At 46.1% G+C, this 12,570-nt stretch overlaps 1 protein-coding gene across 6 annotated transcripts in view; it reads right to left on the bottom strand.

The window, feature by feature from the left end:
• The window catches only part of ATP6V0A4 (ATPase H+ transporting V0 subunit a4), a 73,958-nt gene that overhangs the window by 34,042 nt on the left and 27,346 nt on the right, over positions 1-12,570 (bottom strand). For all 6 annotated transcript variants that reach the window (XM_059396322.1, XM_059396325.1, XM_059396320.1 and 3 more), the window contains 8 exons: positions 11,661-11,786; positions 10,888-10,982; positions 9,723-9,849; positions 7,771-7,853; positions 7,045-7,138; positions 4,089-4,301; positions 1,440-1,590; positions 234-373 (listed from right to left, as the gene is read on the bottom strand). In XM_059396322.1, coding sequence (XP_059252305.1) covers positions 234-373; positions 1,440-1,590; positions 4,089-4,301; positions 7,045-7,138; positions 7,771-7,853; positions 9,723-9,849; positions 10,888-10,982; positions 11,661-11,786 — 1,029 coding nt within the window. The remainder of the gene's footprint in view (positions 1-233; positions 374-1,439; positions 1,591-4,088; positions 4,302-7,044; positions 7,139-7,770; positions 7,854-9,722; positions 9,850-10,887; positions 10,983-11,660; positions 11,787-12,570) is intronic.

Raw genomic sequence — 12,570 nt, 5'->3', positions numbered from 1 at the left:
ATGCCTTGTCAAGCAATGTACAAAAACCAAAAATTCTTAAAGGAACCGCACCACACCAGCCCAAGTATTGAGCTTTGGACAGGAATTTCTGTGTTATATTTTGGCCCTTTTCTACTCTCTATCTTCTGCTTTTCGTAAAATATGTTGTTTCTATGGTGAAAGCAATATACACATTTTTCATATTCTACCTATTACCTCGAGGAAATGAGGCAAGATATTCAGTGGACACCCACCTCGTTGTTCGTCTTCTGGGAGAGCAAGTGTCTCTCATTCAGGACCATCCAAAGGGCTGCCAGTAGCATCACGATCCCATGACCACAGTCTCCAAACATCACGGCAAACAGGAAGGGGAAAGTGATGATGGTATAGGGAGCTGTAGAAGCGAGACCCACAACGGCCTGAGTCCTTCCCACAGCCGCTGCATCCCCATCAAAGATCTGTCCATCACGTCCCATGCCACACAATCTGGTTCCCCTGGAGCTTTCTGGTTTTGTCTTCCCTCCCCATCCCCAACCCCAGGGCTTGCTTAGCTCCCACATACATCAGCTCATTGATAAGTAAGCATTATTATTGCCCATTTACAAATGAGCTGAGTTTTCAAGATCACAAAATTTAATGGGATTTAAAACCAGTGTCCTGAGCGGTGGGTGGTGGGCACTTGGTGGCTCTGTTGGCTAAGGGTCCAACTCTGGATTTCAGCTCAGGTCATGATCTCAGGCTGGTGAGATCAAGCCTGGAGTCAGGCTGGGCATGGAGCCTGCTTAGGAGTCTCGATACCTCCCTCTCCCTCCCTCCCTCCTGCCTGCTCTAAAAAAATAAACAATAAAACCCCTTTTCTGTCTCTGAATGTTTTGTATATTGTTCCACTACCATTTTTGGTCTGTTTCTCCAGCATTCACATGCACCAGGCACTTCGAGCAGTCACTCACAAAATACTCAACCTATGGGGCCCCTGCATTACAGGTCACAAGATTAGGACACAGGCTGGAGGAGAAGAGCGTTGTAGACGACATGGCTGAAGGGCAGCTGGTCTACCCCTTTGTTTTTACAGACCAGGCAACCAACATCACATAGTTTATAGCACTAAGAATCCAGTCTTCTGATTCCAAGTCGTGTATGTTCTCATCACACCCACAAAACAGCTACAAGTCTGTGAAGATGCCAAGACATGACCCTCATTGAATTGGTAAGGGAAAAAGAACTGAACTTTACTGCCTAGTCGGGGTATGGTTTAAGGGAGAGCAGGTGAAATCTTGACAAAGAACAAAGCTTTCACTAATCGCCGCTAATGCAAGACAACACAGGACATCGGCGAGTGAAACAAGATTGTAGGGATGTCACACTTATAAGCAATTCACCTCCTCTGCCCCCCGAGAGGTCAATCTTACCCACTTTTCATTTTCAAGCTGTCCCATTATTCAATGCATCAGACCTTTTACCTGGGTTTATTTCCCGGTAACTGCCCACACCATATGCATCTACGATATTCTGGAAGCCGGCCGTGAATTTATTGGTCCTGTTAAATGTGGGAGGAGCTGTTTTAGATTGCACTGCGTTCAGGATGGGGACCATGGAGGAGCCGCTTAGTTCCTACAAAAAACATAGACAAAAATGTAAGAAAGCTTTGAGCTGAGCGTCAGCACACGGATCACTGTCTGATTCGCGCCATCCTTTAAAGGTGAACTTGGGACAATTTCTTGACCTCTGTGAGACCCATGACCACATCTGTAACAATGAAAACCTTCCTAATACTTATCTAATTTATCCGACAGGAGAGTCGTCAAAGCAAGTAGAGTTCTGGCCATTCCCATTCTCCTGCTCCTGCAAGTGGACCTGTTGAGTGCAGTTCTGGGTCCTCTACTTTTCTGTTCTCTCTGCTCATTCCCTCAAGAGTTTACCCACTTTCCGAATTCTGCCCCATTGTTCCAAATGGCCCTGACCCTCCTCTGAATTCTGCTTTAACTACCTGCCCAGGCTTTCAAATTCTCATGGCTCAGCAACCCCACAGAACCCAGGAGCCTAACACCAAATTCAACAACTTGACGCAAAGGCCTCAATGTTCCTTCAGCAGACTCCGTTTTCCAGATCCCTGAGCCTCTGGAGTCCTCAGACATGTCCCTTCTCCTGGTTCAATCACTCCATGCATCGATCACCAAATCTTGCTGCGTGTCCCTTCCAAGTCTCTCTTCTTCTTGCTCCCATCCCTACCAGCCGAGCCCCCAGACTCTCCATCCTCCTCTGTCTCTCTCCCTTCCATGTATCCTATCCCTCAGACAGCGCAATCCTTCTTTGAGAAGAGAAAACAGAGAAGACTGCTCCAGTCACGCTACCCTCCTACACAAAAACCTTCCAAGGCCTCTTATTACCTAAAGAATGAAATCAAAACTCTTCAGTTTTGCAATCAAGACTTCTTCCCAATATTGACTTAGACTCTCTGCGCACCCCCACCCCCATCCTACCTTTCTACAATGCAAACTGGATTGGGTCGCTCCAGCATGGGAGTAAAATCAGACGTCTTATGCCACTAGAAGTCCTTCAGGACCATGCCGCAGCCTCTCCCTGATCTTCCTCCCTCCCATTCTTTAAGCTCTACCCTCTCTCCAGCCCGTGACCTTCAGGTGGTGACCTGCTCACTGATCACCCAGACACCACTTCCTCCACGAAGCACCACTGCCCTTCCCAGTCTGAGTGACGTGCTCTTCTTAAGTGCCCCATTTTTGGTCATTATTGGAGTATGATATGGGGACATTCAAATCCTGCCTCCTGGCTCCAGAACCAGGATCAAGTTCCTTCTACTTTCTGGGCCTCAGTTTCCTCATTGTACAACGGGGATAAAGGTAGCCCCCAGCTCCTAATCCAATCCCATCTCAAGGCCTTTACTTTCAGACCCTCCACCTGGAAAGCTCTCCCCCCTACCCCACCGCCCACTCTTGCTCCAAGCCACCTGCTCGGAGGGGCCCTCTCCAGTTACAGCCCTCAAATGGTATTAGGTACAGCCCTCAAATGGTATTATAGGACTTAAAACTCCAAGGGCCACCTTGACATCTTCAAGTCTCACAGGGTCCCAAAGGCCAAACCATGAGTTCCTCTGCCCTCGCGGGATTTGCCAGCCACCAAGCAGGAAGGGCTCCCCACCCATGGCCAGACCAGCTGCACCCTGCCTAGTCCTCCAGCTCCCTGCCACCCCAGAAATGTACTCAAAAAATCTCCTCACGTCCTTGCACGGAAACGAGGGCCACTTCTTCTTGTAGGAGGCCGTCCCGCATCACCCCTGCTGGCTCATTCTGCCCCCAGTGCAAGCCCCAAGTACAACCTCCATGTGGCCCTCTGCAGCATGTGGTGTCCTCCTCCCTGTGGCTCTAAGTGTATGTGACTCACCAGCTTCTGCCAGTCTCATGTGTCCAGGAACGGGTGGTATGTGCTTGGCCATTGGAGACACCATTCCCTTCTTCCCCAACAGGGTGAGTAGGTGATCAGAGCAAAGCCTCCCTCCCCACCCCATCCTCCCCTGTCCCCCGCTTTACTGCCTGCTCACCACCATTGCTGCCTGAAATCACATTAGTTATGGATATGCTTACTATCTGTCTTCCTTTCTAGAAGGTCTGTTCGAGAAGGGTCTTATCCTGCCCACACAGCCCTAGATCCGTTCCTGGGACACAATGACCATCAGCAGAGGTGAAGGGTAAAGGTTGTGACCTCCACTAGTGCTGAGCACAGCTGTGGGCACACAGCGAGCACAGGTGTCTGGTTATTGGTCTTCCCAGCCAGGCTGTGACCTTCGTGAGGGAACGGACGGACCCACAGCGCATGGACTGTGGAATCTACAGTCACAACCTGCAGAGTGACTGGCACCTCCATGTCCAATATGCATTTGCTGAAGATCAAAGAAATGTTGACTATTGGCCTGAAAAGGAATTTCTGATGGATGCCCAGGCCTGGACTAAGAACTGAAGATGCGTAGATGAGTGAGACTGTCCTTGGGAAGTTCACAGGACGTGGGAGACTGAGAGCCTCTGAGTGCCTGAGGGGGCGCTGCTGAAGCTGCACGTGACACATCCCTCCCCCTCCCTGCTCCTTCGGCCACTCACCATGCCTTGCTCCAACGCCCTCTTGATGCGCCCAGTGTCTGCCACCGGGAACCAGATCTCGGCGATGGCACACTGCTGGGTGACGTCAATGTTGCACATGTTCAGGATGTGGTAAATGGCCTTCATCTTCTGCACTTTGATGGCCCAGGAGTGCCAGTTGGCAGCTGCTTCTTGCAGGAGGCGCTGGCGGTGAGACTCTGTTTGTGTGATGACCTGGACCGGCAGCAACACACAGAGAAACAAGGAACACTCACGCGGAGCTCTGGCACGGTGGCAAGACGGAAATCCTTGGCCATCTTGTCTCCTCCCGCCCCAGGCTCCCTCCTCTGGCCTGATGCCCTCCCCAATCATCCACCTTCCTGAGCAGTTTATCTTCCCCTGTTGAGGTTAAAATGCGTGGGCAAAGACTGTATCTTCTTTTTCTTCTAAATTCCTTAGAGTACTATTTGTCCTGGATTGAACTGTGTCCCCCAAAAAGGATATTGAAGTCCTAACCCCTGATAACTATGAATGTGACCTTATTTGGAAACATGGTCTTTGCCGATGTAATTAACATGAGATCATACTGGAGTAGGGTGGGCCCTGACCAACACGGTTGGTGCCCTTATAAAAAATTTGTACATCTAGAGGTGCCAGGGTGGCTCAGCCAGTTAAGCATCTGACTCTTGGTCTCCGCTCCAATCTTGATCTCAGGGTTGTGAGTTCGAGCCCCATACGGGGTTCCATTAAAAAAAAAAAGTGGGGGCGCCTGGGTGGCTCAGTGGGTTAAAACCTCTGCCTTCAGCCCAGGTCATGATCCCAGGGTCCTGGGATCGAGCCCTGCATCGGGCTCTCTGCTCGGCCGGGAGCCCGCTTCTCCCCCATCTCTCTCTGCCTGCCTCTCTGCCTACTTGTGATCTCTGTCTGTCAAATAAATAAATAAAATCTTTTTTAAAAAAAGTAGAAATTTGGACATCTAGAGACACAAGGAAGAATGTTTTGTGTGATTCAGGCAGAGACTGGAGTGAGGTATCTATAAACCAAGGAACGCCAAGGATGGTCAACAACCACCAGACATGAGAGGGGTGTCTTATTCTATTCGGGCTGCTATCATACAACACCATACCAGGTGGCTTGAACAACAAAAATGTATTGTTCACAGTTCTGGAAGTTGGAAGTCTGCGATCAGGGTCTACTGTCATGGTGAGGCCAGGATCTTCTTGGGTTGCAGACTTCAAATTCTATCCTCACGTGGAAGAAGGGGCAAGCATGCTCTCTGGGGCCTCTTTTATCAGGACACTAATCCCATTCATGAGAGCTCTACCCTCATGACCTAATCACCTCCCAAAGGCCCCACCTCCAAAGATCATCATCTGGAACATTAGGTTTACAACATATGAGTTTGGGAGTGGGGGTGACACGCATTGGGACCATAGCAGAACAAGGGAGGGAGGATCCCTTCCTAGAGCCTTCAGAAAAGAGGGGCTCTGCTAACACCTGGGGATTTCAGACTTTGACGCTCCAGAACTGTGAGAAAATAAATTTCTGTTGTTGTAAGCCCCCCAGTTTATGGTAATTTGTTACAGCAGCCCTCGGAAATTAATACATCTATCAAAACGCTTTATATGTATAATGCCTTCGGTAAATGGCCAGTGAATTAATGAAGGAGAAAATGGAAGAATTTGCCCACAGAGAATTTATTGAATGGGATTCATTTCTATTTAGTGCTACCAGTGTACCATCGCAGCATCTTCACCAGTGGTGCCCCAGGTCATATTCAATAGGAACATAAGTGTGGAGTAACTTCTTTTCCTCATGTAACTCTCATAAAATCTAGTATGGAGTGTTTGGGGAAAGAAGTTCAAGGGTAATTGCGTCAGGGAACCACAATCTCCTGGACAAGTGACAAGGAAGGACTAGAGGGGATTAAGGAAATTAGGCATAGATTTTTCCGGGTAGGCAAAAATGTCTGTTATTCTAAGAGTTTCACAACACACACACACTCACACACCCCATCTCTAAAGATACTCCCTGAGGATCCAGAACAGTGCTAACAATTGATACAGTGGCCATGAACATTTTAAATTTAATTAAAATCAGTTAAAAATAAAACTCAAGGGGCACCTCAGTCAGTTAAGCATCTGACTGTTGATTTTGGTTCAGGTCACAATCTCAGGGTCATGAGATCAAGTCCTGCATCAGGCTCTGCACTGGGCGTGGAGCCTGCTTAAGATTTTCTCTCTCCTTCTTCCTTTTCCCCTCCCTACCTCTAAAAAAGAATTTAAAATAAAATAAAATAAAAATTCAGTCCCTCAGTTGCACTAACCACATTTCAAGTGTTCTGTGATTACGTGTGGCTCGTGGGCACAGCACGGTGCTCGCAGGTTAGACAGCATGTCCACAGAAAGTTCTACAGGACAGCAATGAGCACAGGAAGCAGCGTGATGCGGGCCCAGCTGCTTTTAGGGGATTCCTTTCAAAGCTTTTTGAAGCAAGTGCACCAATCACATAAGTGTTAAGTGCCACCCAGGAAGACAACTGACTTACAAGAGGCTGTGAATTTGGAGTGGGCTCACGTGGTGATGCTAGCCTCACTCCCTGTTCTTACAGAAGTAGTTGGTCCACTCCAACAACTGGGTGAGTCAATGGAAAAAGAATCAGACTGGCTGTGGCCCAGGCCGGGCTCACCATAAAGGGCTCCTTCTATCGGACTGGGCCGGCCACCCAACAGCTCACTGGGGCTGCAGTCCATGCCAAGCCCAGGCAGAGCCGTCCTGACATTCGGAATCACCACCCCCAGCGTACTGAACGCTCTGTTCCAATGATGAAATCTCCCGTCCTGATCGCTGGGAGAGCACAGCTGACATTCCAGCCTGCCTGGACGTGAGGGCCCTGGGACACGGGACTTCATGGAAATGACAAAGGTAGCCCCCCTCGCAGCCCCCACTGCGGTCACGTGCCCCGGCGCCCCACTCACAGTGATTAAATCCTCCAGCTTCACGTTGACGCCGGCCAGCATCTCTCTGCGCTCTGCGGCAGGCTCCGGGCAGGGGTAGATGGTGGCTCGAAACCTGTGTTTTGGACATTCTGAAGGTCACCGGGGGTGACCCCTAGAAAGCATGCCCCACGTCGCCTTCAGCCAAAGCCATCACTTGTGGCCTCTGGTTAGAGGACCACCTTTTTCTAGAATAATTGTCTCTTCGGCAGTCGGAGAATGAGTCCCCATTCTAAGAGTTCCCAAAGCCTTGCTCGGTGCTCTTTAAATTCAAGCTATGATTCCCTTATCTGAGTGAGCGCCCCTCAAACTGAAGAACCTGGGAGCTTTTAGGTAAACGAGACCACAGAATATATTACTGCAATAACAGCTTTGTCTACCGAATCATTTCTGCTACGGTAAATGGATTCTGTAGAATCAGAAGCAACTCAGCATGAGGTGTGCCTGCTTCTTAGCGGCTGATGGAGGGCGTGAGAGGAATGCACGGATGTGGTTATAATGTCTACTTCTAGGTCCTCTCCGCCCCTGTTCCCATGGCTCTTGAAGATCAGTCTCATATTTAACGCTATCTGGTCAAATGCAGGAGAGTTGCTTTAAAATCCTGAGGGACCTCCAAGGAACCCCCAGTCAAGCGTACTTTGTCTCACACACCTCTCTACCAGATCGTGACCCGCATCACTGATGGAAGAGCCACGAACAGCCGCTTACCCTTCACAGATCTTCTTGATCTTTTGCCTGAGTTGCTCTCCTTGATAAAATATGATGAATATGTTCTTTTTAATTTCTTCTTTCTGGAAAATCAGAACAGTAAAAACTATATAAATATAAATAAAATATAGTTTTATCTGTATATTTTATCTGTATAAAACTATATATTATATAATATATATGATAACATATATATATAATTTTATATAAATGTACCAATTTTTTCTTTTTGGTTATAATGTAATAGAAATATAAAATCCCGTTTTTAGATTTTTTTTTTTTTTTTTAATTTAAAAATTACAACCAGAGGGGCGCCTGGCTGGCTCACTTGGTAGAGCATGTGATTCTGGATCTCAGGGTATAAGTTTAATTTCTATAAGTATAGAGATTACTTAAAAACAAATTTTTTTAAGATTTTATTTATTTGAGAGAGAGAGAGAGCAAAAGGAAGAGAGGAAAAGAGAGAGAGCGTGAGCAGGGTGAGGGGCAGATGGAGCCCAGGGCACAACTCGATCCCAGGACTCCAGGACCATGACCTGAGCTGAAGGCAAACGCTTAACTGAGTCACCCAGGGACTCAAAATAAAAAATTTTTTTAAAAAGATTACAACTGGAAAACGTCAGCTTCTCCTCGTTGATCTAAGTTTATACTTCTTTATGGTTGAGGGCAAGGCCACTGAGAGAGGCCAAGGCAGCCTTAAAACAACAACCCCACTACTGGCTACACCAGCCAGACCACAGCCAAGCCCGTATTCAGCTCTAACACTATACTTAAGAGGTGGGTTCAGAAACAAGAAACCATGCAGAAGAGAGAAACCAGGCTATTATTATAAGGCTTAAAATGAAAAAAGCAGACCTAGCTCACCAGAGTTAACTCACACGCAACATTTACATTTCCAGGGTAAGTGGATGTTTAACAAAGGTAAAGCCATGTCTAATTTTTGATTCATTGTGTGTCCATAGGAACTCTGATTAAAATGCGATTTTCAAGTCCAAGTTTGATAATCCACAAGAAAGAATATATATTTTCCAACCATATATGAAATTGTTCAAGCAAAGAAATGTGCTATTTTATACTTACTTAGTTTGGGGTAGAGGGCGGTAAAGGCAAAATAATGAAATCCATTGTTGGAAAAGTTACAACCAATCCAGTGTGCCCACCACATGTCACTCAGGGCACTGGGATGAGGTATGGTCCCACTGAAAAGCCAGCTATCAGCTATCATGACCAAGAGTCATGAAAATGCCCACACCTTTAGGCCAGTAAACCGATTTCCCTGAATGTATATCAAGAAAGTAATTCAAAAGAAAATAAAAATGACATGCATGGAGATGCTCATCATAGTGTCTAGATTCTGGAGAAAACTTGGAAACAAAGTCCATAAGTAGATAGACAAAGTCACATGAACTCACTGGAGATCTTAGGCATCAGTTGCAAAGAAGAAAAAAATGAATCGTTACATTGACAGCTGCTCATGGGAACCCCGGGAACACTATTTAGGATTGGGGGTGGGGGCTGCAGCTTTACATTATTTCCAAAGGTGCATTCTAACAAGATGCCCAGGTTGCTTCTGCTCAGGTGCACACTGAAACTTGGGGCGCACTGACCAAGCCCAGTTCTTAGCTCTTGGTGAGGAAGACCCAGCGGCCGCCTCATGGGGCAGGAGCGCTGCTAAGTTTCCAGGTACAGCTGCGTCTTGGAAGCATGAACAGTTGTGGGGTGTTCACAGCAATGTAGGGTATTCACAATAATCAATCCTTGAATTGACCTTTTATACTTTTTTTTTTTTACAAAAATTGGGGGAAGAGAAAAGCCAGGAAAAAGAAAAGCAATAGCTATTAGCTTCACAGAAGTGAAGACCCTGCTTCAGAGAATCACCCCCCCCCCCCCCCCCCCCAGATGAGGGCCCCAGGACACTGAGGACACAGTTCCCCGCAGCCCGCAACACCCACCGTGACGGGGTCCTCCAGAGTCGTGTCCATCTCACTGAACTTCAGGTAGATGTTCCCTCGGCACACTCGCCACAGCAGCCTCTCAAAGGAAGCCATCCGCTCCCTGTTGATCACCCCAGCCGTGAACCTGGGCAGTCAGACAGGGAGGCATTGCTGAGGTCCAAGGAGCGGGGTGCAGGGAGACGGCCCCGTAGGACCTGAGGATGCACCAGCATGACATGGAGACCCACTACCCTCTGAGCACGAGGAGGACTCCCTAGCTGGCCGGGGTTCCAAGACCACTCGGCAACCCAGCCCCTACTCGCCCCAAGTCCCTTTTGGCCTCCTGTTTCCTCTTATGTGCTAAGACTTCCTTAATCACCCCGATACTACAAAGTCACTTACTTGCAATTAGAAATAGGATAGCCCATCCGTTAGGGCACCCTAGCTAAAGAAAGGAACTGTTCCAACTACTCAACAACGGGCTCTGTGCATTTTTACAAATAATGTACTAGAAGTGAAACAGACATACTGATTTCCATTTATCTCTACTTTTAAAAGCATCCTGGTGTCTAATTTCCAGTTGAAACTTTTCATAGTAACTTTAAAATGGTTACTTTCTTGGTCTTTTACTTCAAACTAAGCTGATCCTTGTTTTCAATGCATAACCATCCATTGTACTTGGACACTGAATGAAATCCCACCGTTTTGAATCACCACACATTTTAATACCGTATTACTCCTTCTTATGGACAACGTGATCATATAACTACCTCATTGCCAATTGCACTTCAAACAGCAAATTTCAAATCTGTTTTATTGCCAACACAGTATTTCCAAGAGAAGGAAGCAGGGACCCATTGAGAAAACCCATCTAAATAATTCTCCCCACAACCTCCTCATGTAGGAACAACACAAACTTTGTAGTCTTCAGGCTCCCAGAATGTTAGTTTCACCTTTAACAAGAAGGTAACACTACCTTCCACTGCACCAACCTGAAAAGGTTACTCTTGGGTTTATTACTGTGGGGAAGTCTATATTTATGTGAAATAGCCCTCTTTCCAGTGGCATGTTCATTCATTCATTCACTTGCTCAAACCCTCAGGGAAATCTATCACACTCCAGGCACTCAGTCGGGGACCAGAAACCCATCCACATGTAACTTTCAGAGCAGAGTTCCACTAACCCCAGCTTTCCTGACACGTAGGCAGGCGTCACTCTTAACTCCAGGAGACCCGAAGTATCTTCCGTAAAGAAATCATCAGCGAGGTTGGTTTCCGTCTGAAAGTCAAAGGAAACCTGCTTTCTCTTAAATGTATTTAGGCAATCTTCAAAGCTCCCTACATCGCAAAGGTTTGTCTATTTTTAACAAAACTCTAATTTTCCACAGATGGTTAACAGAATTCAAGAAGTCGAGGGGTCAGGGCGCCTGGGTGGCTCAGTGGGTTAAGCCGCTGCCTTCGGCTCAGGTCATGATCTCAGAGTCCTGGGATCGAGTCCCACATCGGGCTCTCTGCTCAGCGGAGAGCCTGCTTCCCTCTCTCTCTCTCTGCCTGCCTCTCTGCCTACTTGTGATTTCTCTCTGTCAAATAAATAAATAAAATCTTTAAAAAAAAAAAAAAAAAGAAGTCGAGGGGTCTTTGCCAGATCAAGAACTTCCCCAGTCTTTCACTACCGAAATCCCAAATCAGCCCAAACTCACTGTTGTGCTTTGTTCTCACTTCCACATTTATTGGCGCATTTAGGGCACATATTTCCTAACAAGCATCATAATATTTTTGTGTTTAGTTCAAATTGGCACCACGTTTCACCCAGAATGCCCACCCCCCCGTCACTAACGACCTCAATATGGCAGAGAAACAAGTGTGATTAGCATATTCCAAACCAGCCAGTTTTCCAAATGGAAACTTGAGGCTCTGGGGGGAAGGTCTCTTTAATAAATAGTCTCCAGATAATAACCTCAAAGAAGTCTTGGGTTTTCTTCAGGAGATGTTTGAGTTCAGTCAGTTCTAGGAAGCTTTTCTTCAAAGCCTGCTGGTTCTGGTTGGCTTCCTGTAATTCTCCTTCTAGTTTTTCTAGAAGAGTCTATGCAGAATGGAAAAAGAAGGGAAAGCAGGCAAACGATACTGAGATATTTACTGTACATTAACCAGTACAAATGACTAAAGATTAAAGAAGAATTCAGTGTATCATAATGTAGCCAGAAGTCCAGTGGCATGTTTAGTCCAACTAGAAATAATTGTAGAGCTATAAACTAGATACATTTTTATCAAATAGGAAGGATTAGAAAACACTCTGGGGGAATGAGAATTAGCTTCCTGAAGAAGCCAAGGCATTTCAGCAAAATTGAATATCTCTCCCCCATTTAAAACACTAAAAAAGGGAAGCTGGAGTGAATTTACATGTTGAGAATTCCTTCTGCCTCAAATACACTGTAATGATGAAAGATAAAAAGAGGAATCTCAAAAAAAAAAAAAAAAAAAAAAAAAAAAGAGGAATCTCTAGTTCTAGGTTGGAGTCTGGAGAACCAGGTACAAGCAAGTAAAAAAAGCTGTAGAGAGAAATGTGACCATAACAGGCAAGAAGAAAAAAACAATCTTCCTTCCAAATGAGCAGCAAATGAGCATAAAAAACAAATCTCAAGAAGAAATCTAATGATAAGGAAAATTTAAAAAATAAACAATCAGAACACAAATTTACATTGGGTGAAATTATTTTTATGGATTAGTCTAAAAAAGAATTTAAGGCTTTTCTTAGAAAGCTCAAAGAGATAAGAGAAGGCATCACTTAAACACACACACATTCACACACACCAAGAAATTATTAAACCAACATGTCCTAAAATGAAAGAAAAGTTAAATATAAAAGG

The sequence above is a fragment of the Mustela nigripes genome, chromosome 4 (assembly GCF_022355385.1).
Source record: "Mustela nigripes isolate SB6536 chromosome 4, MUSNIG.SB6536, whole genome shotgun sequence".
NCBI lineage: Eukaryota > Metazoa > Chordata > Mammalia > Carnivora > Mustelidae > Mustela > Mustela nigripes.
This window is presented reverse-complemented; position numbering and strand designations above follow the sequence as displayed.